Below are 22,969 nucleotides of genomic sequence, written 5' to 3' on the forward strand. Positions count from 1 at the left end.
TATGACATAAAGGTGTAGATGTTGCTCATGATGCAACCATGCGCAAGAGACAAAACTAGAATGTGCAACTAGCACTTTGTGTTCTCTTAAAGGAAGACTGGTGCTACACTTAGTTGAGCAGATGTGCAGCGCAGATAACTATACTTGCCAATCAGGAAAAGCAGCAAGGACTGCTGGCACCATAAAGGCCGTCAGGCCAATTGTGCATGTGCTGTCAACATGGCGAAGTCAGTCTATCCTGCTACCTTGGTCAGTCCTCAAAGGTCATTGCAATGGGAATCCACACCGTAGAGAGAGGCCTAATGGTGGCACAGGTATTTTAACCGTTCAGTGTCATTCCATGAAAAACAATTTTTCCGATACCTTTTCAAGAAGACCGAACTTTCACGGTCAGTTGCTCAGAATAGTGAAACTACACTGCTGAGTGTGGATTATGCAGGTACTATAAGGACACACAATCAAAATTCTAGTGCCCACACTTATATCTAGAAGATGGAACAAAGCACAGAGCTTGTAATCTTCAGACAAAAAGTTTATTCTTTGAAGGCTCACACGAGAAATGAGAGCAGGTGGAGTGAATTTGAAAAAGGTAAAAACCCACAGTTGTGTGTGCACTGCTCGCTTGAGTTTCCCCCATGCAATGTTGCACATGAACAATGAAATGTTCATTGATGGCTGTTTCAGATCAATGACATGATGAAGTGACATACAGAAGGTCAACATAATGTGCGAAATTATGACATGAAGAAGCAAGCTTGTTTCTCGGGAGAAAAAAAAAAGGAACTGCAGCTGTGATGGTCTCCTTTCATCCCAGGAGTCCACAAGTTATGGATTGCTACGCAACTCACAGGCAGCATAAAAAGTGAATGAAGCACAGTTTTGTGTGTATGAGGGGTGGTGGCACATCTCCTCAGCAACTACACAAGTGCAACAGCCATGCAGAAACACACAGCAGCTCCAGCCATGTTTTAAGTGCAGCTAGAAAACAGGCCTGCACTTTGGTCACTCTTCATGCTGCCTGTACTAAAATTCTATAAGCTCTTTGTGTGATGTGTGAGCCACAAACAAAAATATGAAAGTTCTGGTCTTCAAATAAGCACACATTGTCGTCTTGACAAGAGGATTGGGATGTGCTCAAACGAAGGGGCCTGGCGTGCTTCTTTCTCACTCCATCTTGTTGACGTAGGCGTCAAGCTCTGCATCCAATTCTTCTGCAGTTGGCACCTTGCGTTGGACGTTGCCGCCACCTCGTCCGCCCCTGCCTCTGCCACGGCCTCTGCGAATGTGACACACAGATGAGTCTATGTGCACACCAGGCTGATTTCACAAGTTTCAGCACACTGGTGTTTGTAGTAGCAATCCTTAGTGGGTTGAAAGGCAATAACGGTAAGAAACATGTTTGTACCATGCTGATAACCCTCGAGATGTGAGAACAGAACAATTACAGAATAGGCATAGAGTTAAGGGGGGACACAGCTTTCGCATCGCGAAAAATTGCCAGGACATTCGTTTTTAAATCACATTTTCAGTTTCTATAACCATTTTTCTATCTGATACCCAAATATCATCGCTGTAAATCACTTAGAAGTGCTCTAAGAAATTCGGTTTATCAGCCAAGGTGGCGAAAAATCTCGTGGAAATCAAGAAAGAACAGTGTTTTTCAAGCCACAATATCTATGGAACGGCATGACCGAGCGCTGCCATCTTGGTCTCGTTGGAAGGCATGTTTCTCAGTCTTAAAATTTGCTGCTTCAGCGATTTCCTCCATACAGAAACAAGTGCACAAAAAGCAAATGATTGAAGGTTGTGCCGGAGTCTGCGATTGGCTGCGCCCGCCACGTGACTCCGGCGCGGTTCGCCATTGGTCCGGCGCTCGCATCGTCTGCTCGGCTCTTGCACCTCGCGAGTTTGGACGTCTCCACTCACCGTAATCTCGATGTGTCAAAACGGGCGCTACGTGGACATTGCAGTAGCAAAGCCCATCCCTACGCTTGTGGACGTTTCAGACTCGCGACCAAGCATTCTGAGCATTGGCGGCGCGGACTTTGCGACCAAGATTCACACGGAATCCTCGGACATGCGGCTAAGCCTTCCAGCACTCGGTGTTTCGGAATTCGCGACGAAGCACATCGCACATAGGGAGTCTCCGACTCTGCGATCATGCACATAACGCGTGGTCTTCTCGGACTCTCACCTAAGTATCTTGTGCATTGGCGCCTCGGACTGCGCGAATAAGTGTGTCGAGTGAAGACTCCTCAAGCGCGCGACTAGGCATTTTGCGCGTCGGTACCTCGGACTGCGCGACTTGGTACCGTAAAAACCGGACTATAGGTCGGACCAGAATATAGGTCGATCCCCCAACTAACGAATTCTCAACATGAAAAAAAATATTTTTCAATGGCAAAAGTACCGAAAGACATGACACCCTTACCCTGAAACAAATGCGACTCAGGGGGTTGCACAATGGTGACAGTATTTATTTAAATGCTGCTCGCAAGTGCACCTGGGCCAAGCTTTTAGCGGTATTGCGCAACCATCGACACGCGTGCTTGTCAACACCTTATTAACGGCGCTGAGCAGCGAAACAAACGAGATACGCGCATGTGTACACATGCCCTTACTTTCACTATTTCGCCGCTCCGTGCCGTGATGATAAGGTGCTGACAAACACGCGCGTCGATGGTCGCGCGATACTGTTAAAAATTGGTCGGGTGTACAGTACACAGAAGGGCACGAAGTGCGCAAGCGCTACTCCGAATCAGAGCAACGCCTTTGATCAGAGTTGGATGACGAGTGCTTCTCGCTGCCCAGTCCATAGGCGCGTGCGATCTCTACCGCTTTCAAACGGATGCATTCGGCAGTCACAGGCAGCGATCTTACACGCAGCTTGTGGACGGACTCCGCAACCTTGCCTTCCAGTTCTGCAGTCCGCTGCGATCCGGCACGAAATGACGTTTTCTTTTGGTTGCTGCAAGTTGTAATACGTTGCTTTTGCCTCCGCCACTACCGAATGCTCTTTTCGGATACTTCAAGTTCGCGCTGTGCCGCCAGGTTGCCGTGGGCTTCCGCGTACTCAATCGCCTTTTTCTTGAAGGCGACTGTGAATTGACGTCGGCTCCCGCTCAATTTGAAACAAAATGAAAGTGCAGCCTTTAATTAATATAACTTTGCGACACTGGAAACGCAAAATGCTGGTGCCACAGCGTCGCCACGCCGCCATAGATGCCGCACTGCTGCTGATGGCGATGGAGGCTGTTTACTTTATCCGCCCATTGTTGCAAAACTTCCGTAGTTTTTCCGCCAATGTCTGGTATATAAGTCGAAGGTCGATTTTTCGCGATGGTTTTTTTAAAAAAAAGTTCGACCCATATTCCAGTTTTTACGGTACTTCGCGTGTTGGCACCTCAAACTGTGAGACTAAGCACATTGTGCGTTGGCTCCTTGTATCCGCGGCTAGGCATTTCGAGCGTCGTCATCTCGGACCCGCAATTAAGCATATTGCGCATTCACACTATTGTCACGATAGCTCATAGCAATATCTGTCACACCACCCCGTCATAAAGAGAACCTCATCATGAGCTCTGTTCACTAGGGCCCTTGGGCTGGCACAGACACATGGCTGCAGAAGTGATCGAGGCATCATACAAAAGTACAATTCTGGAAAGCACCTAGCAGCTGCATATCTATCACTGGCTCTCTGATACTAAGTTCTACAGCCATGGTCAAGTAAAGATGACTTCGGAGGCTGCTGACACTCGGAGCCTTCATTTAGTAACATGGTCAATTCTAAACACACACACACACACACACACACACACACACACACACACACACACACACACACACACACACACACACGCACGCACGCACGCACGCACGCACGCACACACACAGACTGATTGTACTGGAGATTGCTATCAATCGGGCAGCCTGCGGGTACAGGCTGCCTGAATGTACACGAACTATATTCATGCCCACACAGAGTTTGCACGTCACTTGGTTTGAAACCTAGACACCATGCTCTTTCTAGAGCAAAAGCAGCAAAGAAGGCCCTATAGAAAGAAAAGGGGGGAGGAGCACACCAGATTAGAGGCCAAATGTAGAAGAAGCCCCACATCACAAAACACCCGACTACAAATTTGGTGCCTTTTAGAGAACTGAAGAGAAGGTGAAACTTTGAGAGCCGTTTTCTCAAAACTGTTTTTCTGCCTTTCTGCTAAGTTTCTGGAGCTGATTTCTTTGTTACCATTTACCATATTTGAACTCCATTTGTTTTGTCACATTCCTTGGGCTGCAGTGCAGGTTGTTACATTCTCGCTTGATCTTGACCCTTTGTAAGTTTACGATATGGTTATTCGTCTACACTGAAAGTGTCCTTGATGTGAAGGTAACATGAAATATGGCACTCCAAAAAATTTGTCTTGCGAAAAAAAAAAAAAGCAAGAATGTCGCAACCTTCAGCATGCACTTAGCTATGCAGTCAATACTTAACAAGCCTTCTATCACGTTTTTTAAGTTCCCCAGGCTCTCCAGAAAGTAAGAGGGAAAAAAATTCTGCTCAATAAAATTGAATATGTTTTCAAGATATCGCTCTAAAACTTTTACGGAAGAATCAGGGAGACATTCTAAACATTTGTGGCAACTTTCATCAAAATTCATGAAGAAATAAGGAAGTTGATTCTCAAAGCCACGTCCCCCTTTAAGGAGATAATCCCCTACACCGAAGGAAACACGCACACCAACATCCTAGCAGCTGCTAAACAATGTGCACATTACAATGAATATCATCACACTCACCGGAAACCACCTCCACGAGGACGCTGTGAAGGGGCCCCACCGCCTCCTGTTGCCGCATAACCAAGCCGTGATGCTGGAGAGAGTGCAGCAGCACCAACTGCTGAGGTGACCAGCTGGATGTTCATGGGGCGGCCTAGTTTGCAACAAAGAGTGCAGTGTTAGGGACCTATTCGCACACACGCTCTCATTACAAATGCTGCATGGGGGCACCAGGAAACGACAGCTGCAATTCACATTGATTGGCATAGCTGTTGCCCAGACACAGAACATGACACACTGCACCAGCAAAGAATGTCAAGTCCACAGAACGTTGCATATCAGGGTAAATAGCAAAGTACACACTGCACCTTGCACTGACAGAGGGAATGAAGAAAAAGCAACAATCTCATCAAATCATTAACCCTGACCAGTAGTCTAAAATGGCAATGCGGATGTACTATCGTGCTCAATATAATCTGCAAAATGCAAGCTGTGGCTGCACTTACACTCTTGAAAAGAAGTGGAGAGGGTTTCGCCATTCCAGGAATGCGCATACCCTGTGGTTTAAGCTGTCTGCTTTCTTCACAGAGCGATAATACAGTGGTCCACTGAGCAGCATGCATGGCGCACCATACTCTAGCTTCGTAACTATTCCTTTTAAAGTCCGCAATAACATATTAAGCCAAGTTTTATTCAAGTCACAATTTAAGCAAAAAATGCTGAGGATAAATCTTGCCATGGAACATACTGCAACTTTGGCAGCAAGAACGATACATGTAACTAACCACGTCAGGCCAACTGTGCTCAGTAGCGTGATCTGGAATTTCAATTTGTGCATGGGCTCTTATCAGACTTCTCGAAAAAGTGAGACTAGGAGATTTTGTTGGGGCCACTGCGAATATTTCTCAAGACATGGATGCAACTGTGCAGGGCAGAAGAGCTGCACTGAATAAACCACCTACATTAGCTGCAACTATAGTTGACTCCCGTTAATATGAAGTTCACGGAGACTGAAAAAATTTGAATTAAACTTCCAATTACGGACAAAGAAACAAAATAGACATTTTTGTTAGTTAAAAGCTCACTGCATATGAAAGAAAAGAATCGGTAATTTGCTGTCTACTTCTGCTTGCGGAATCCTGCTGCGGAAAGTAAGTTCTGCAGACTAGATGTGTCACGAGTTCTGCTTTGTTCTTGTATCATACTTGGCCACCACGGAAGCAGACGAGCTGACAGCAAGCGTATCTGCCTTTCCCCTAACCACTTCAGCACCTGCGCCACCCTCTCGCACAAAAGCTATAAATGAGAACCTAATAAAGAGACGTAAAGACCATATATGTAGTCTTGCTCAGGCACACTTGATGCATGGTGTCAGAAGTGCCCGCAGCAGCGCAGCGGGTAGCAAGACATGGATGCCTTAAAACTACCCTGCCCACTGCAGTTAACCGGCAACGTCAGAAGAAACTAGGAAATCTTTAAGCAAAGACTGGACCTATTCCTGACGGCTACCTGGGCAGACTATCCCGCTTGAGGTCTATAACAACCTCACATTCGCCGAATGCGCGCGCGCTCAAGGATGACTACGAGACACTAGTGCGGAAGTTTGATGCATACAGAATTGACCAAGGGAATGAGGTTTACAAATGCCCTGTGTTCCGTATGAGAGTTCAAGATGAGGGAGAGCAATTTGAGTAGTTTGCGCATGACCTGAGGATGCAAGCCAAACTTTGCAATTTCGGGACCCTTGAAGAGTGGATGATTAGGGACTAGATTTTATTCGGGACTGATAACAGGACCATCTGAGAAAACATTGTGGGACAAACCCTTGACTCTACAAAATGCCGAAAACATGTGCAAAGCAGCTGAAGCGGTGGCACAACAAAATGCGGCATGGGCAAATGAGTGCATGCAAGTAGACTTCTCTTGCCGATTTGAATGCGGCGAAGAACAGAAAGGGCGGTGCAAGCACTATGGTTGGGTGCATGCGCCATGGCAATGTCCAGCCTACGGAAGAACCTGCTACGCATGTACTAATAATAACTTTTCAGCATGCTGCAAGAACCCGCATGTTCACGGCATTCAAGAAGATCATGAAGATAGTTTTGATGTTCTTGACATCAGCATCTGTGATGCAAGCACAAAACTAGGAAAAGACTGGACAGGGCGTGGCATGGTCTCTGGTCACGAGATAGAACTGAAAATCGACACGGGTTCCCAAGGCAACTTGATTCTGTTTAGTATATTTCAACACATCTTGAAAGTGAATGCATTGCGCAAGAGTGCCGTCTGCCTACAACTGCCCTGGGATCAAGCATGTTCGGTGCTGCCACTAAAGCAATAGAGATAAACAGTACAAGTGATACTGCTTTTTTTTATCATGAAGAAAGGACGCCACACGATCAGTGGCTTAAGCACATGCATTCAGTTTGGCATTGTCCCAGTAAACAGACTCAGTCAGGCAAAGTGGAAAAGCAAGGCCAAAAATAGAATTAGCACATCTGTTTCACGGAACGGGCTGTGTAGAAAGTACAAAATGGTTCTGCGACCAGAGTTGGTTCCAGTCGTACAACCTGCTCGGAAGGCACCTTTGGCACTGAAGCAACCATTTCGTGATGAGCTGGCACGGATGGAAAAGGCATCCATCATCGTAAAAGTAGAACCCACTGAATGGGTAGGTCCCCTCGTTGTGGTATGAAAAAAGACCAGCGCTCTCAGAGTATGCATTGACCATAGGGAAGTAAACAAGAATATATTATGTGAGCACTATCTGATGCCTACCTGCATAGATATAGAAAGTAAGCTGTCACAACAAGCCCTATTTTTCTCACGACTTGATGTGAACTCAAGTATTCATCAGATACCCCTAGAGGAAGATATATCGCAGGTCTGCACGTTCGCCACTCCTTTTGGGCACTATCGGTTCCTGAGGCGACCATTCGGCATTTCGTCTGCCAGTAGGGTCCTTCAAAAGACACAGATCTTTGAAAGCATTCCAGGAGTACGCGTTTACGTCGACAACGTCATCATTCAGGGTACTGAAAAAGACCGCGATTTCCGAGATGAAATGGACTTGCTGAAAAGGGAGCACAGATAGCCAAGCGCATCATAAAAAAGATCACTGAATCTTGTGACGATTTTTGGTTATAACTCTTGTCTTATCGTGTGTCTGTCCTAGAGGATAGCCATTCACCTGCCCAACTGTTACAGGGATGGCACCTGCGCACCAATGTTCCGAAATGCAGCACTGAGGGGGGACGCCCAATAGTCAAGTATCAACAGCAGGCCAACGGCAAAATGCTGCACCCTATGCAGCAAGGAGACACGGTGCACATACTGGATGACAACTGGTCATGTAAGGCAAGAGTGCTTTAAAAAGTGGCCTTCCGTTCCCACATTGTGGAGACAGACGATGGAAGGCTTCTAAGGCTGAACAGACAACACCTGCTCCAAACGCAGGAAAAATATAGCTGGATGAAGATGACAACAGCAATGCTGAAAATAGTAGCCCATAAAACGAAAGATAGCAGCTTCCAGAACAAGGCCTAAGTGCGCTTGCCTTCACTGGTCATCCGCAAGCCAACAGACGGGTTTTCTCTAAAGTGGAGGCGTTGGAGGCAGAGCCCCGCAGGTCGACCCCCGTCAGCGCAATAAGCTTCAACGGCTGCAATACGACGTGAAATTTCATCAAGTCTCTTAGCTATTCTTTATTACCCTATGGTTATAACGTCCTTCCTTTCTTTTCTTTTTTTCTTCTCATTAAGGGAAAGGAGATGTATCACACTTGGCCACCATGGAAGCAGACGAGCTGATAGCAAGCACTTCCTTCTTTTTCCTAACCACTTCACTGCATGCACCACCGTTTCGCACAAAGCTATACAAGAGAACCTAAAAAAAAAAAAAAAGACGAGCAAGCTGATGCCCAACCACCACATACCTAGTCTTGCTCAGGCGCACACGATACAGTTCTCCGCAGCAAAAAACCGCTGCATGAGGGCAAGGCCCACAGTTGTGGCCAAGTTTCAACGTCGTTGTCAATGTCACTTTTTTTACTAGCCTTCTGGAGTCTAACAATCTCACAGATTTCAATGTTCGTCAGCGCATCACACATATGAAATGCGCTTCCCATGGCAACATACACTTCGAAATGATTGTCGCCAAGAGCTAGTCATCAAGCTCACTTCTCTGTGCTTCCCCATTGAACAAAACTAATCATTCCCCTGAAGCAGTTGGCAATGCTTTCTTTTTTAATGTGACCCCAAGCTTGTCCTAGATGTGGATGGCACTGAGAAGGCTCACCTTATACTGAGTGGAGTTGTTCATGCGCAATACCACCCGCTTGAGAAGATGCTTTCTGTACAACACTTACAATAGATGAAGCGCCAAAAGTGACGGCACACAGAAGAAATACAGACAGGAAGCGCCTTGTCCTGTCTGTATTTCTTCTTGTGTGCCGTCACTTTTGGCGCTTCATCTATTATAAACTATGCACCAACTAGCCCTACAACGTGTTTTACTACTGTACAACACCTTTACTTTTCTGTAATTCCCTGTTTCATGAGCTGCAACACCAATGCAGTGTTGGCTGGCAAGTAAGCAAGGCAGACATTCATACGGGCACTGCACTAGTCCACAAAAAACATTACGGTTTGATGACGCGAATTTGCGATCCAGTTTTTGCAGCCAGTCTTTAAGAATGTCCGAAGTCATCCATGACTACCTGTTAGCTATGTAGTCCACAGGAAGCGTTTTGACGCCTTTAAAACATCTAGGCTCAGTGGCCTTTCCGGTCACCAGCAGGCGAGATATGCTGGCCACAATCAAGACACCCTGTCTTTACTACGCTTTCCTCCAGCACAATCATTGTCCTTGAATGTCAGTCTTCTCTGATAACATCTGATAAAGTGCAGTCTCATCAGCATTAAATATGTGTTCCGGCTGATATTCGTTCATGTACTCGTGAAGCTTTTCTTCCTTCCACGTCACGCAAGTTCCCTGGTTGACTGACGCCTTCTCTCCACAGACGCTTTTAAAAACCAGGTCATGACGATGCATGAAGCGCGCCAGCGATCAATCGGAAGAAACAATGTTGTCAATCCCTAAGATCGCTGCAAGGGTCAGGGCTTTTGCTGCAACGACATCACCACTGAGATAAAGTTGGTTGCTTCGTGCTTCCCTAATCCAAAGGAGCAGCGCTTGTTCTAATTCCAGGTAGGTGCCAGGGCGCATTCTCTTTCGAGACATCTTGAATTAACCATTCTCAAAAGCAGCCAGCAACGAGCACTTGTTCTTGATACCATATTTCCATGCAATGTCTTCCTTGACGGTGCTGCATTTCTGAACTACAGTAAAACCTCGTTAAACCGTACCCGCTTAAACAGTAGTTTCGGTTTAAAAGTAGTAAAGTCAATTCCCCGACTCAGCGGCCATTGAACATAATGTATTTTGTATCCGCATAAACCGTACCAGCTTATTGCGTACGCATCGGTTAAAACGTAGCGTTTCCACTTTTCGTCGCGCAAACGGCGGTGCGTCATCTCCATCGGGCGGCCCGGCAGAACAAGCCTCGGAGATCGGTACAACGGCCTCCAAGCGCCCTGTGCGTTTGCACGTGAAGCCGCATCAACATCAACATCATTTCGATGCCGCATGGACGCCGTGCCAGAGTGTGTTGTGGCGTCGTGCAAGCGAGGACTCGCGTCATGCCGAAGCTAGGATAAAAAAGACGCCGGGTGCTCAGCATAGAAGAAAAATTAGACATCGTCTGTCCTACCGAACGTGACACGAAGAAGTCGGCGCTGGCCCGCGACATGGATCTGCTGTTGACTACAGTGTGTGGCATTTGGAATGCGAAGTTGCTCGGCAGCGCTGCTGCGACCGCGAAAGATGTCGGCTACGAGGTTCGACTTTTCACCATCGTTGCCGCTGTTGTTGCCGAAGTGTCAACTAGCGACAGTGATGAGGACGACACGGAAAGCGACAGCACGGGCTATTCAGGCCCGACAGTGGCAGAAGCTGCGCGTTACGTCAGCCTCATGAATGCGATCGTCGCAAGGAGAACAAGGGCGCGATAACGTAACTATTCCAAACGAAAAGTTTTCCGAACTCCGGCACCCGGCAATGAAAAAGGCGCCCCGGGACTTATGCAGCACTACTGCGCGCGTGCACGGAGAATACGTAACGCCAACAAGGAATCTGCCGTGCGAGTGTTTGCCGAGAGGAGGGGGCGCTGGCTGAGAAGCTGGCACGCAGCTTCAGTAAGTTTGAGTCCGCTGTCGTCGTGCTAGGCCGCCGCGACATCAAACGAAAATAACACTTACGTCCCGCGAAGTGAATAAATACTGCATGTTTTTTTCTCTTTCATCGCACTCTCTCCGAGTTCCGTTTTCGACAGGTAAGTGGGCGATCTCATGCTATTTCGCTTAAACAGTACTACCGTTTAGTACGTACTTTTTCCGAGCTCCGGCTGACTACGGTTTAACGAGGTTTCACTGTACTTTCAAAGTCTTGACTTTCATCACCAAGTCAAGCGTGCGATAGGACCCATGAGTTGCCAACTTCGTGAGTGCAACCGAAATGCAGCTCGTGGAAACATCAGTGGAACGAAAGCAACGCACTTGCGAACCAACTTGAGGAAAGACACGGAGACAAAAATGCTTATGTGCTGCTTGCACCGGGCTTGACCGCTTAATCTTTCTGCTTCATGATGGTCAGCTGTGATGGCGACGATACGACTAACACAAAGCTGCCCTTGCACTTTAAAAATAGGCCAGATGGTTTAAGCTTGACACTTCGCAAGCGATGGTGCTGCGGTCAGCTGCAATGGCGACGATACTAGTGCAAAACACACAGTTGTTTTTTCACTTTAAAAATAGCAAATTTATGGAACATTAAAATAGCCTCGAGGCTTTCAAATAAAAAATAACTTCTAATTACCCGATATTTAAGACCCTTATCTTTCGATTACCAAGTATTTTTTTCTATAGGATTGCATGCAGAACTTGCAGGACCCTCGCTTCACTTCCAATTAACAGACGTCGAATAATTGGGAGTCAACTGTATCACTATTTCACTGTACCATTCTAGACAAGCTCAGCTTTGCTTGCCAATGCACAATCATAAAGGTCAACCTCACAGACTTGCCTATTGAATGTAAATGATCTACAGGCTCACTCACCATCGAGAGGCACGCCGTTGTACTGCTTCATTGCCCGAACAGCGTCTGTGCGCCGCTCAAAAACCACGTCTGCAGTGCCCAGCGAGCGCCCAGAACGGTCGTAGTGCACAGCTGCCTTCCTCAGAGGACCAAACTCAGCAAACAACTCCTGCAAGTGTCAGTCCATCATCAGCATTTAAGGACACATGAAGAAAGCTAGACAATTGTCAGACACTGAAATGCTGTGTATATGTCACTCATAATAAAGATTATCTTTTAAGGAGCTCAAGGCACACGTTAAAGATGAATTATATTATTGGGTTTTTCATGCCAAAACTACCATATGACTGAGGTGTGCAGTAGTGGGGGGGGGGGGGGGGGGGGGACTGAATTAATTTTGACAAGGGTTTCTTTCATGTGCGACCAATGCTCGGTACAAGGGCATTCTTGCATTTCGCTTCCACCAAAATGTGGCCACTGCAGCCGAAATTCGATCTCGTGCCCTCGGGCTTTGCATTGCAACGCTAAAGCCACTGCGCCACCACGGCAGGTCAGGATGCAAGTGTGAATGCATCTAGAAATACAGCGCCACCTAAATACCATCATGAGCCTTATTTCCAAGAAAAAGCGCTTTTTTTTGTGCACATCCACCTAAAGCTATTTCACTTTGTATCACAGTAACACCAAAATTCAAGCTTTACATGATGCAACCACAACTGTAACGGGAAACTCAATTACTTAAAACTCAAATTGAAAGTTCGTAAAGCACAAACTAAGGCAATATTATTTGGCTGCCAGGTGTTGGTTAATTTGTTCAGCTCAGTGCCTTCTGCAATACTCGATGTACATTACTTCCTTATGTTCCAAAACCAAACATTAGCTTTAATTAGGTAAATAACATCAAACGGTGAAAACAATTGGCTCTTAGCTTGGAGAGAGCTGCGTGCATGTTCCACCGATTACACTGATTCTTGTTGTATTAGATGGTCAAGGTGCACACATTCGGCGAGATTGCTACAGTGACCGTGGCAAAAGATCTCTCTTTGCACAACCCTTGATGAGCATTACAGCCTGTGGTTATGTTGAGGTGTGCATGCAATCAAACCCTCAAGTAGTGCGAAGCAACAAATTTGGAAATGTCAACAGAAAAATGCAGACAAGCTAGACTCATCAGTGGTTCATATAAAGAGCTTCGAGTGTACAGCAGAAATTAAAGTTCAAGCAGCAATTTTTTTTTCGGTAGAAGACCATAGACCCTTTTCACAGAGTTGTTTGCTCTAGAACGAGATGGCACTTCCCGCGTTGCACCAGAGATTGCCTCATGCAAATGCTAAACCATTAATGCTTCTGCCCTGCTACTGTGTGATCAGCTGTCGAGAATGCAACTGCGTGATCACTAAGGCAATGTGCCCTATGCATGCTGCAAAATGTGGAACAGTAGAGGGAAGACGTGTCCAGTAGTTTGCTGCAAAAAATAGTGAGCGGCATTTTAAGGAATGGAATGAATCTGTCTGGCCAAGTTTATGGACCACTGCTACTCAAGAAGTGCATGTGTTGCCCGTTTGCCTTGACTTAAAAAGAAAAAACGCTAATCCATTAGTGCTGCATTGCTAACCTCTAAACAAAAGACTCCAATCGTGCAACACCGGCAAAAGATGGTACCGCTCACTACACAGTGACAAAGTATGCAGCATCGCTTCCTGGCGCAGTATTGTTTCTCATACGTCATCCTCACACATCCACCCCCCAACTCGCGATCAAACTTACGCCCATGTATTAATAATAAGTGAACGGGCATACTCTAATGCCATCTTCGACTGGTCGTTTCTGAGCGCTCTGGAGCGCTCTCGCGAGCGGCGTTGTCTTCGGCTGGTTGAAAGAGGGTGCCCGCCCTGCGTTCGGCTGGTTCTTCTCGATTGCTCTCCTCCACCTTCGAGCGCTCTGAGGCGCTCCGAGCCCTGTCGTCGGAGCAGTCGTCGAAATTGAAACGTCATCGCAGAGCCGCGTCGCTGCTGTTGGCGACGGCCCACCGTAACCTAGGCAACCTAGGCCACTGCGACGAATGCTCGTCCCGCCAGCGCGTCCGCCGGTTTTCCCGGCAGCGCCGGGAGCTTTCGATAAGCGAAACATCGGCCGTTGGTAGTAGTCACGTGGTTTAGCATCTGCCATTGCCTCCTCCGAGAGCGAGTCGCACGTTTGGCTTGCGCGCTCGTCCTCTACCTCTGAGCTCGAGGAACGCCGGATCTGCCCGACTCTGCTTCGGGGGATGAAAGCGACCAGCCGAAGATAGCATAAGATCAATCCGCCAAAGCTTGGGTGACGGACTAGATCGACAGCACACGAACGTGCGAAGTTCAATGATTCGTGGCAGTCCACAGAATCGGTGAATTACTAGCAATAATATGTCTTCATTACAAGCTATAATACAAAGTAGAGAATATCTATGTTCCAAGTATTCAGCGCGACAAGAACAAATCTGCAAATGAGTACACCTGCAAGCGATTAGGCAGAAAATGATCTGATAGTGACTGCTGCGATTAATGCTACCGAGTAGGAAACATGAGAAGCCACTGCTTTAAAGCGAGTGGCAAACGAACGAAGAGCAGGAGGCACTCATACTAAATAAATTCTTAAGTGAAGAGTCTGTACAGTTTGGCATACATTTCCAGCACCACTTCTAGTATACAAGCACCATATATGCTGCTCGCATTGTTTGGACAAGGTGTAATGAGCTTCGAAAGCACTTACATGTTTTTTGAAGCCAATGCCAAAGCTTCGTGTTGTCCCACCAGTCACTTTCTACGACATCCACCAAAACAAAGGTTTGCCAAGCTGCAATGGCATCATGCACATGCATTCTAAACACGCAGACAATGGAGACCTTCCATGGACATGTCACCATGTGATGAAACATGGCAGCGCCCACAGGATCGCCATGAAAGGTATGGTGTTTTACGTGCCAAAACCACTTCCTGATTATGAAGCACGCCGTAGTGGAGGACTCCGGAAATTTCGACCACCTGGGGTTCTTTAACGTGCACCTAAATCTAAGTACACAGGTGTTTTTGCATTTTGCCCCCATCGAAGAAAGGGGTCTATACAACTTTAAACAGTGCTGTTATGTACAGACGACCACATGTCACAGCTGAACGTCGAATGAAACTTTACTGAGAATTGAGAACCTCGAGAAAATTCCTGAGGCTGCCAAACCGATGCTTGCTAATGGCACATTTAAATGGCCATTCCCAAGCATTCTGGCATAATTTTAAATCAAGTAACTAAGCGGTATCATGACAATAAGCATGTTTCTATGGTGTGTGTTAAAGATGGAATAATGTTACGAAAGTCCTTTGTTGGAGTAATACAGCTTCATTCTTGTTTTACACAACCACCAGATCGCTTTGACAGTATTCTTGAAAGACCAGTCGTATGTGCCACAAAACTTGATATTATCTTTCAACTACAACCCAGACAGAATTGTCACGAAATTGAGGAATGCAGATTCACACCTTGATGTCAGCGTCAGACACTCCGTAGTCAAGATTGGAGACCAGCAGCTTGGAGGGGCCCATGCCAGCACCTCCGAGGCCGCCGGACAAGGCACGTCGAGCGCCAACTCCATCATACATGTCATGCTGCCACCGGTCAGGAAGCTCTTTGGTTTGCGTAAAGCTCTGCAAACAGCCGCCATAGAAACAAGGCTCATAAATGTTGCATGTTCCTTTCTACATCAACTATGCGATCGTAAACACTATTTCACAGGCATGCTCAAATAAGCACACAAAACTTATACATAGTGAATATTACTGCTAACTGTTGTTAAGCTTTCCTTGTTACAACAAAAACTGGTACTTTTCCTGTTTACAGTGCTGGGGTCACCAATTCAAGCGAAATGTAGCTCACGGGTGTTGCTGGTTCTGCATTAGCTTTAGCAGACATTAGCTTTTCTTGAAAAACCACTCGAACTATGGCTATGAGGAATTTATTTTTTGTTTCAGACTAATTTTTTTCACCTTTATTGTTTCGCTTGCCCATTATTTGGTCCCACAGGTTAGGTACCTTCACTGACCAAATGGAACGTGTGTATTCAATTATAAACAAACTCATTATCAGCACCACTTAGCGCCCTGAAGTGGAATATCAGTGTTTTCAGACTGGTTGACAGTGATAGTCCCGTTTTCAAATGGCTCTGAAATCAACACTCGGATGCAATTCCTTACTTCAGAACAATCCGTCCGTTTTTGAAGGGACTAAATTTATTAATGCATATATACTTAATTCTAGCGTAAGAATATCTTACTGAGCTACACTTTCCTGCACTTACTAGAAGATTATACGCATGTTGGCCCGCTGTAATAACGAATGGAAGCGAAACTACATATACATATTACGTGGCTAAGTAAAACATTACCGCGCTGAGGCGCACGATAGAAAACGATCGAAATGATGCCATTTCTGAATGACGCAGCGGCAAATAGAGCAGCTAATGCGGGCAGGGCTTACGTGCTTCAATTTTAAACTTCGCCTCGCACAATGTGAACACGCTACGACACAATATACAATCCTAAATACAGGCCCCTCTACGCATGGTGATTGAAGCCCATAGAATTTTGCGCCTAGCGCCACCATTCCGAAACGACTATCCACAACAGCTAGACGACGTAGAGAAAAAAGCCCGCCGCGCGCATTCCGCAACCCAATCGCAAATACGGAGGCAGCATTCGTGGTTCGCTCCAGAACAGGCCGAGACACGTTTATCGCACACGCAACGCCGCACAATTGTGTCGCGTAGCAGCACGTCTAAAACCCGCCGGCCTAATATTAGTCAGCGCGCCAGTGGCTACCGAAGCACATTCAATAGCGCAATGACAAAGGCCTAAACATGAGCACTTTGGCGCGCCGGTAGTACCGAACGATATCGCCTTTCACTTCCACGAAGCAGCCAAGTAAACGTGCAGGCCGCTACCTCACCCTAGTGTAGGGCTGCTGACGGACACGTCCTCTAAGCGTGCCTCTTCGAACAGCTCCACCACCGCCACCGGCTCCTCCAAATCCACGTGCCGCTCCGCGTCCAGCGAAGCTGCCCGCGCCTCGACCACGGCCCCTGCCACGGCCTCGCGTAGTCCGGTACTGGCTCCGATTCATCTTGATGATGTCGTCCAAGGACATGTCTATTTTGTCTGCCATGGTGACGCTGGAAATGTGCAGCTACTCGTTCAACAGATGATCCACTAGAGTGACCCGTAAAACAGCGGCGTGCACTACCGGAACGCAGATACAAAAAATTTTCTCTCCTGTTATGGCGGACAACAAAACTATCGCGGAGGACTCTGGGAATGAACGCAAGCGACTGCAGCGCCGCAGACTTAAATGGTGGCCTTTTTAGGTGGCGTTTAGATCTCAAAGGCTATGTATTTACCGAGTTGCATTTACCAGAAACGATTGCAAGATGCCAAAACACACAATAGACGTCATGTTTTGGACACAGTTTATTTTTGTGCACAATAAAATGTTGCTGCAAAATTTGAGCAAGAACAGCGTAGCAGTAACGTCACATTTTTTTTAAACAAAGACGTTTGTATACTTTAGGGGATCTTAGTCTGCCGTACAAAAACACAGCCTTTGAGACTTAAATTTGAACTATAAGAAAACCATTTCTGGAGCTTTTTTTAATTAAAACATAATTAAATTCCAAAATAAAATAACAGAAATACAAGTGATTGCCAAGCTATACTATTATAATGTAAAGTAAAAATTGACTTATGTTTTCGTCTTAATTTAGCGCATAAATGTTAATCGTTAAGCAACAATGCGCTTGGCAGAAAAGCAGAAGAAAATGCAGCACAAATTGTAACCGTCTGCTTGCGAATGTGATCGCGTGTTTGGCGGCCGTATTTGCCCCAGTTATGCCCTTTTGTTTCGGGTGAGGCCGAAATCGCCTTCGGCGGCCAATATGCCAGTTCGACTGGCAGACCGCACTGACAAAACGTTCTTGAAATTTACCCCGTGGCATTCTGCACCTCCGTTGGTCGCTCTAGCGAGCACTGCAACACTGCTACTACGCGGACTGCAGTTTTCCTTGCAACATCCGTGAGTTTCGGCTGGACGCAATTATGAAATCCGACAAGGACGCTCCCGAGAGCGGCGACACCCGGTCCCGAGCTCCCAGCACGAGTTCGGCGGCCGATGAAACGCAGGATTGGTACGAGACAGGTGAGTTAACCGTGTCTTTCACCCCACCACATGCTGCGACTCTGCACTCTCGACTGGCTTTCCCGACGCGCCCGTAGGCCTAACTCTTACTCGGACACGGCACTTTTCCGGCTTCGTCTGAAAGGTCCCTTGCAATCGAGGCTGGTTTTCAGTCAAGGAAGAGCATCCTGTGCTTGTTTCTTGTTAGAACCGTTTCTTTCCTGGCTTTCGCAGACCGGCTTACGAATTTCGGTGACACATATCCAGCTTATCGAATGTACCGAGAGAAACCGGAATGACAGCTGACCGCGCGAATGCACAAACCTAAGTGTGAGCATGGCAAGGATTGAGTTTCCCTGTGAGGCGACGTCCTGTACGACCATTGCTACAGGCGATTCACGGGGGCTGAAAACGAGACCACTTTTTCTTTTTCACGCGCTACCGGTGTGCACCATGTCCAGTACGTCGACCGCTGTCTGCGGTGTTATAATAAATGTGTGCATGCACACACAGCGAATCGTGACCTCACGGTAACCGCTAACTATACAAGTGCCTGTAATGCCACGATCGCGATTATGTATATGACCGAAGTGACACTGCGGGCAGCTTTGTGCACCCACAAAAGCAGCAATTTCGGGGTGGCGTGCCCGACATTTTATTTTTCGTTAAGACGAGTAGCGCAAGAAAAAACAAACAAACAAATAAAAAAAACGAGCAAGAGTTGGCCACCTCGCGATCTCGATCCCGCGAGGCGTTCCCTTCCGACATGAATAAACGGAGAGAGCGAGAGTGGTGCAGCCTGAAGCCGTGCAGCCCTGCCGTGGCGATTGTGTTTTTTGGCGCGTTCGCTTTCGAGTGCATTCGCCCCTATTCGATTTCAGGCATGCGGTGGAGTCGGCGGAGATCGGCGTCGCGAGAGCCGGTTGTGATTACAGCGGCGCCTTCGGAATCCGTTCGCTTAGTATGCCGTCGGTGTCGATGTGTTTTCCCGAGCGACGTCCTTGCGACGAGCTTTTATATCTCCTTTTCCCGCCTCGTTTCTTCATTCCTTTGTTTGTGCTGCGAGAAGCTCGTCTGCCGAGAGGCGATGGTGGCCGAGCATGTCGCATGCCATGCACCGACTGCTTACCGACAGTGGCCGCGACCAACGTTACTAGATGGCCGCGACGTCGTTCCCCCACAGAGCACCTGGTTTCCCGCTCACACTGCTGACGTCACGTATTGCTAAGAGTGCCGCCGTAGTCGCCACGCGCAGCTTTTCTAACGTCAAGTAGGATGATGTAAAGGGGTGCGTTCTGTTCTCGCAATTACGAAGCAGCGTCCGCGCTTTAAGAAAATGCATTCGTTATAGCCGAAATTCGTTCTACAAGTAGACAAATTGGTTCTGTATAATGGGCAAGCGGGTTCACTTCGAAGGCGCTTAAAGGGACTGACAACCGTTTTTTAAGGACCTAGTTTTTTTTTTATGGCTTAACGCAAAGTTCGCCATCGGTAGTGTTTATATCTGCAGTGGGTACTTCCAAAAGGGCCTGGATATTTAGTCAGCAGAATTTTTCGATCTGAGCAGCCTCTAAGGAAGTAAGAGTCCCTTCTCCAGCAACGCTGAGAAGTGAGAGCGATGCCGATAGCCCGCCTCGCATCGTTCTTCTTTCACAGGAGTGAGTGTAACTGGGGTTAACCACCTACGTTTAGACATGTTCAACTACTTTTTAAAATGAAAAGCTGGTGCAATAAGTTGGCGTTGTTGTATATATATATTTCTTATATGTGTACCGCGTTTTCCCCCAAGTACACGCCTACGTCATGGCTGGATGGGCCTCGTCGTCGTTGTTCTGTCGACAGACGAGCCAAGCCAACTCGTCGAAGGCGAAGGCAGCGCCACTTTTCTAGTCACTACAGACGAAGGCTTATCTGCACATTGTAAGTCAGGAAAAACTTATAATAGCAAAAAGTGCACTACATTTCAATACTAATAAAAAGTTAAGGAACCGCGTACGCTAGAAGAAGGTCACGTGGTGGACATCTTGTGCAGCTTCATGTTGTTGCCGCATCGGGCGCCAAAGGTAATTTTTCACGACTTTTAGTGATGAATAAAAATATAAATCCACATTTAATGAGAAGAACATGGCTCATTACATCATTACATCAGCGGAATTATCTCGATTCATCTTCTGAGCGGTTGTATGTCCCTTTAAACGTGTTCAACGCACTAGAGCGCATGTCGTTGTCCTTAAAAAACTAATGACATCCTTTGTAGCGTTCACTCAATTGCCAATTATTTAATGGGCTAACTGTAATTATTATTTATTCTTCAAAAACTTACAGTGCATGTAACCACGATGCCCGTTTTCGCGCGTGGGACAACTGAAACGTTCGGAGCTTCGCACTGATAGGCTCTTCCTCTGTCATTAGCTTTATTGCTTTGTGAAAAAAAAAAAAAAACTAATTGCTTCGTTCTAACTCTAACCGATACTGTATCACGGTTTTCGTTATTGCAGTGGAACGGCCATTGAAATGTCGCATGACCAAGAATGCATTACATTTCTACTTAAGAGGAAGCTTTAGCTCGGGCCCAACTCCGACGCGGCCTATTCAAATACATGTGAAACGCAAAAACATTTTTCTGAGATGACTGCTGTACAGATTTTAATGAAATTTGTTGCATTTAAGATAGAAAGTTAAATTGTAATGACTGTTGGAAGCTGAATTTTGACTTTGGACCTGAATTTTGTTAAAAAGATTTTCAAAATTTCGCAAGTTTGGAAGAAATAGAAGCACGAAGTTCGCAAATTAATAGATCTGCATCAAGAACAGATATCGCGGTTCTGTAAACGGTATCCATTAGATCACTTAAAGCGGACAAATTCGATATGTCATTTTACATCTTACGTGCTTTTGTTATGTTGTTTACAAGGGTTCTGCAAGAGCTGCATTTCCATATTACTAAATTTCGTGAGATTCATGTGTAACAGATCAATTTGTTCCGCTTTAGATGTACTATTAGATTCGATTCACAATACTGTGGTATTGTTTATGGTTGCCGAGTTAGAGTTGTAAACTTGATAGTTTCGTTTTCTAAACATTTTCAGTTTTTGCTGAATTTTAATGAAACATTTACGCCGTAAATGAAAAATTCGGAACCAGCAGTCACTATATTTTAGCTTTTTCTTTTAACTGCAACAAACCTCGCCAAATTTGGTTCTGTGGTTGCCGAGAAAAACGAATTCTCTTTTTACATGTATTTAGATAGGAGCACCCGAGCTAAAGCTCCCTCTTAAGTGTGCTAAATAATGCTTGGGATAATTTATAATTGTCCAACTGACACTGAAGTCAACACTTTGATCGCGTTTTCTATAAGATGTCTCATATGAAAGGGGAAAATTGTTATCCCTCTGGAAGTATACAGGGTGTCCCACGTAACTTGAGCCAAACATTAAGGATATCCAAATGCCACGTAGCTGGACAGAACCAAGGCAGTGTTGTTGGCCGTCGCTTAGAAATACTGAGATTACTTTTTTCATTCCGCCCTATTAGATAATCAGTCTTAATAATTATCCAACTTCTCAAACATTATAATTAGATGAAAAGTGTGAGTGAGAGAATTGCAGAGCAATATGAAAAACTTTTGATACAGCTTTCTGTTGCTCGATACGTGCTACGTAAAAGCGTTTTTCCGAGCGTGAAAGAAGAACGCGAATACACGTAAAGTGCCTCGAGCAGCGGCAATTTTTCGTGTATTTTCGAGCATCTTTCACACTCGGAAAAACACTTTCTTTATGTAGTGCGTACCACCTTGTGCTTTTGGATCGAGCGGCCGTGCACGTACTGAGCAACAGAAAGCTGTATCGGGAGTTTTTCATGTTGCCCTACAATTTTCTCATTGACACTCTCCATCTAATCATAATATTTGAGGAGTTCCTTAATTAGGACTGATTATGTAATTAGGCAGAATGGCAAAGTAATCTGCGTATCTCCAAGCGACGGCAAACAACATTACCTTGGTTCTGTCCAGCTACGTGGCATTCGCATATTTTTAAAGTTTGGCCTCAAGTTACGTGGGACTCCCTGTATAGCAGGAAGCTACGAAGGAAACCCATACGGGTTTCTCAGAAGGAAAGTAGCCCCGGGCAGGGGGTCGGAATGAAATCTCTCTCTCTCTCTCTCTCTCTCTCTCTCTCTCTCTCTCAGAAGGAAAGCTTTGCAAAAGAAAAAAATAATTCTTGCCGCTGGATGGAACCCGTGAGCAAAACAGGAGTCGTATAGATAGCGGGGTGAGGGCGGATTATTCGAAAACTCGAAGTGCATAGACGTGAGCGTGGCAATTGAGTTTTGCATAACTCATTGTGATATCTCACATAGAGTCACTAGATAATTAAAACGCAGAAGCCGCAATAATTATATGAAGAAATATTTAGTAACACTTCTTTTTATGTTTTACATTGTGGTATCCATTCCTAACATTGCCAGGCTGCCAAGAGCAGAGGGACGTCAGAGGACAAGAGCGGGATCCCGATTATGCGGAAATACTTGCCTGAATGTGCGCTATGTGTGTGGCTTAGCCGTCGGGAACGCTGATTGACGTTTGTGTGTGTGTCTTTCGATTTTTCGTGATGAAAGGCGAGTGAAATTGTGGTCGCCTTACTTATTATGGGTGGTGTTGAATGATCTCAAAATTCGTACTTTACGCGTATATGTCCGCTAGGACTGAAACTGGAGCCTCTTGACAGAAAAGGCGGGTGAAAAGAAAATAGAAGTGATTGGGGAGGGGGGGGGGGCGCACATCTACCTTTCTATAATATATTTTGTCGGCTTAGCACTTGTTTGGCTGGGATATTAACCCGTTTGATG

The 22,969-nt window shown here is 46.2% G+C and overlaps 2 protein-coding genes across 3 annotated transcripts in view; one reads left to right on the top strand and one right to left on the bottom strand.

Moving 5' to 3' along the window:
* Positions 1–511: 511 nt before the first annotated feature.
* On the bottom strand, positions 512–17,250 carry LOC135918931 (THO complex subunit 4-like). The gene is made up of 5 exons (XM_065452630.1): positions 16,901–17,250; positions 15,439–15,603; positions 11,951–12,098; positions 4,798–4,930; positions 512–1,276 (listed from the first exon to the last, which is right to left on the bottom strand). Exons 1-5 carry the CDS (start codon positions 17,114–17,116, stop codon positions 1,165–1,167), a joined length of 774 nt encoding a protein of 257 aa, XP_065308702.1. The 5' UTR covers positions 17,117–17,250; the 3' UTR covers positions 512–1,164.
* A 501-nt stretch (positions 17,251–17,751) lies between these two features.
* Positions 17,752–22,969, top strand: part of LOC135918956 (cerebellar degeneration-related protein 2-like) — a 146,805-nt gene continuing 141,587 nt past the window's right edge. For both annotated transcript variants that reach the window (XM_065452671.1, XM_065452672.1), the window contains exon 1: positions 17,752–18,142. In XM_065452671.1, coding sequence (XP_065308743.1) covers positions 18,043–18,142 — 100 coding nt within the window. In that variant the 5' untranslated portion in view covers positions 17,752–18,042. The remainder of the gene's footprint in view (positions 18,143–22,969) is intronic.

The sequence above is a fragment of the Dermacentor albipictus genome, chromosome 8 (assembly GCF_038994185.2).
Source record: "Dermacentor albipictus isolate Rhodes 1998 colony chromosome 8, USDA_Dalb.pri_finalv2, whole genome shotgun sequence".
In the NCBI taxonomy this organism is placed as follows: domain Eukaryota; kingdom Metazoa; phylum Arthropoda; class Arachnida; order Ixodida; family Ixodidae; genus Dermacentor; species Dermacentor albipictus.

What these genes read in the sequence shown, in the direction of transcription:
- LOC135918931 (XM_065452630.1), bottom strand. Translation starts at nt 17,116, where the DNA reads ATGGCAGACAAAATAGACATGTCCTTGGACGACATCATCAAGATGAAT. An exon ending in GTCAGCAGCCCTACACTAGG is followed by an intron (nt 15,604 to 16,900) that starts GTGAGGTAGCGG and finishes GGCTGTTTGCAG; the next exon opens with AGCTTTACGCAAACCAAAGA. An exon ending in CAACGGCGTGCCTCTCGATG is followed by an intron (nt 4,931 to 11,950) that starts GTGAGTGAGCCT and finishes GTTGCAAACTAG; the next exon opens with GCCGCCCCATGAACATCCAG.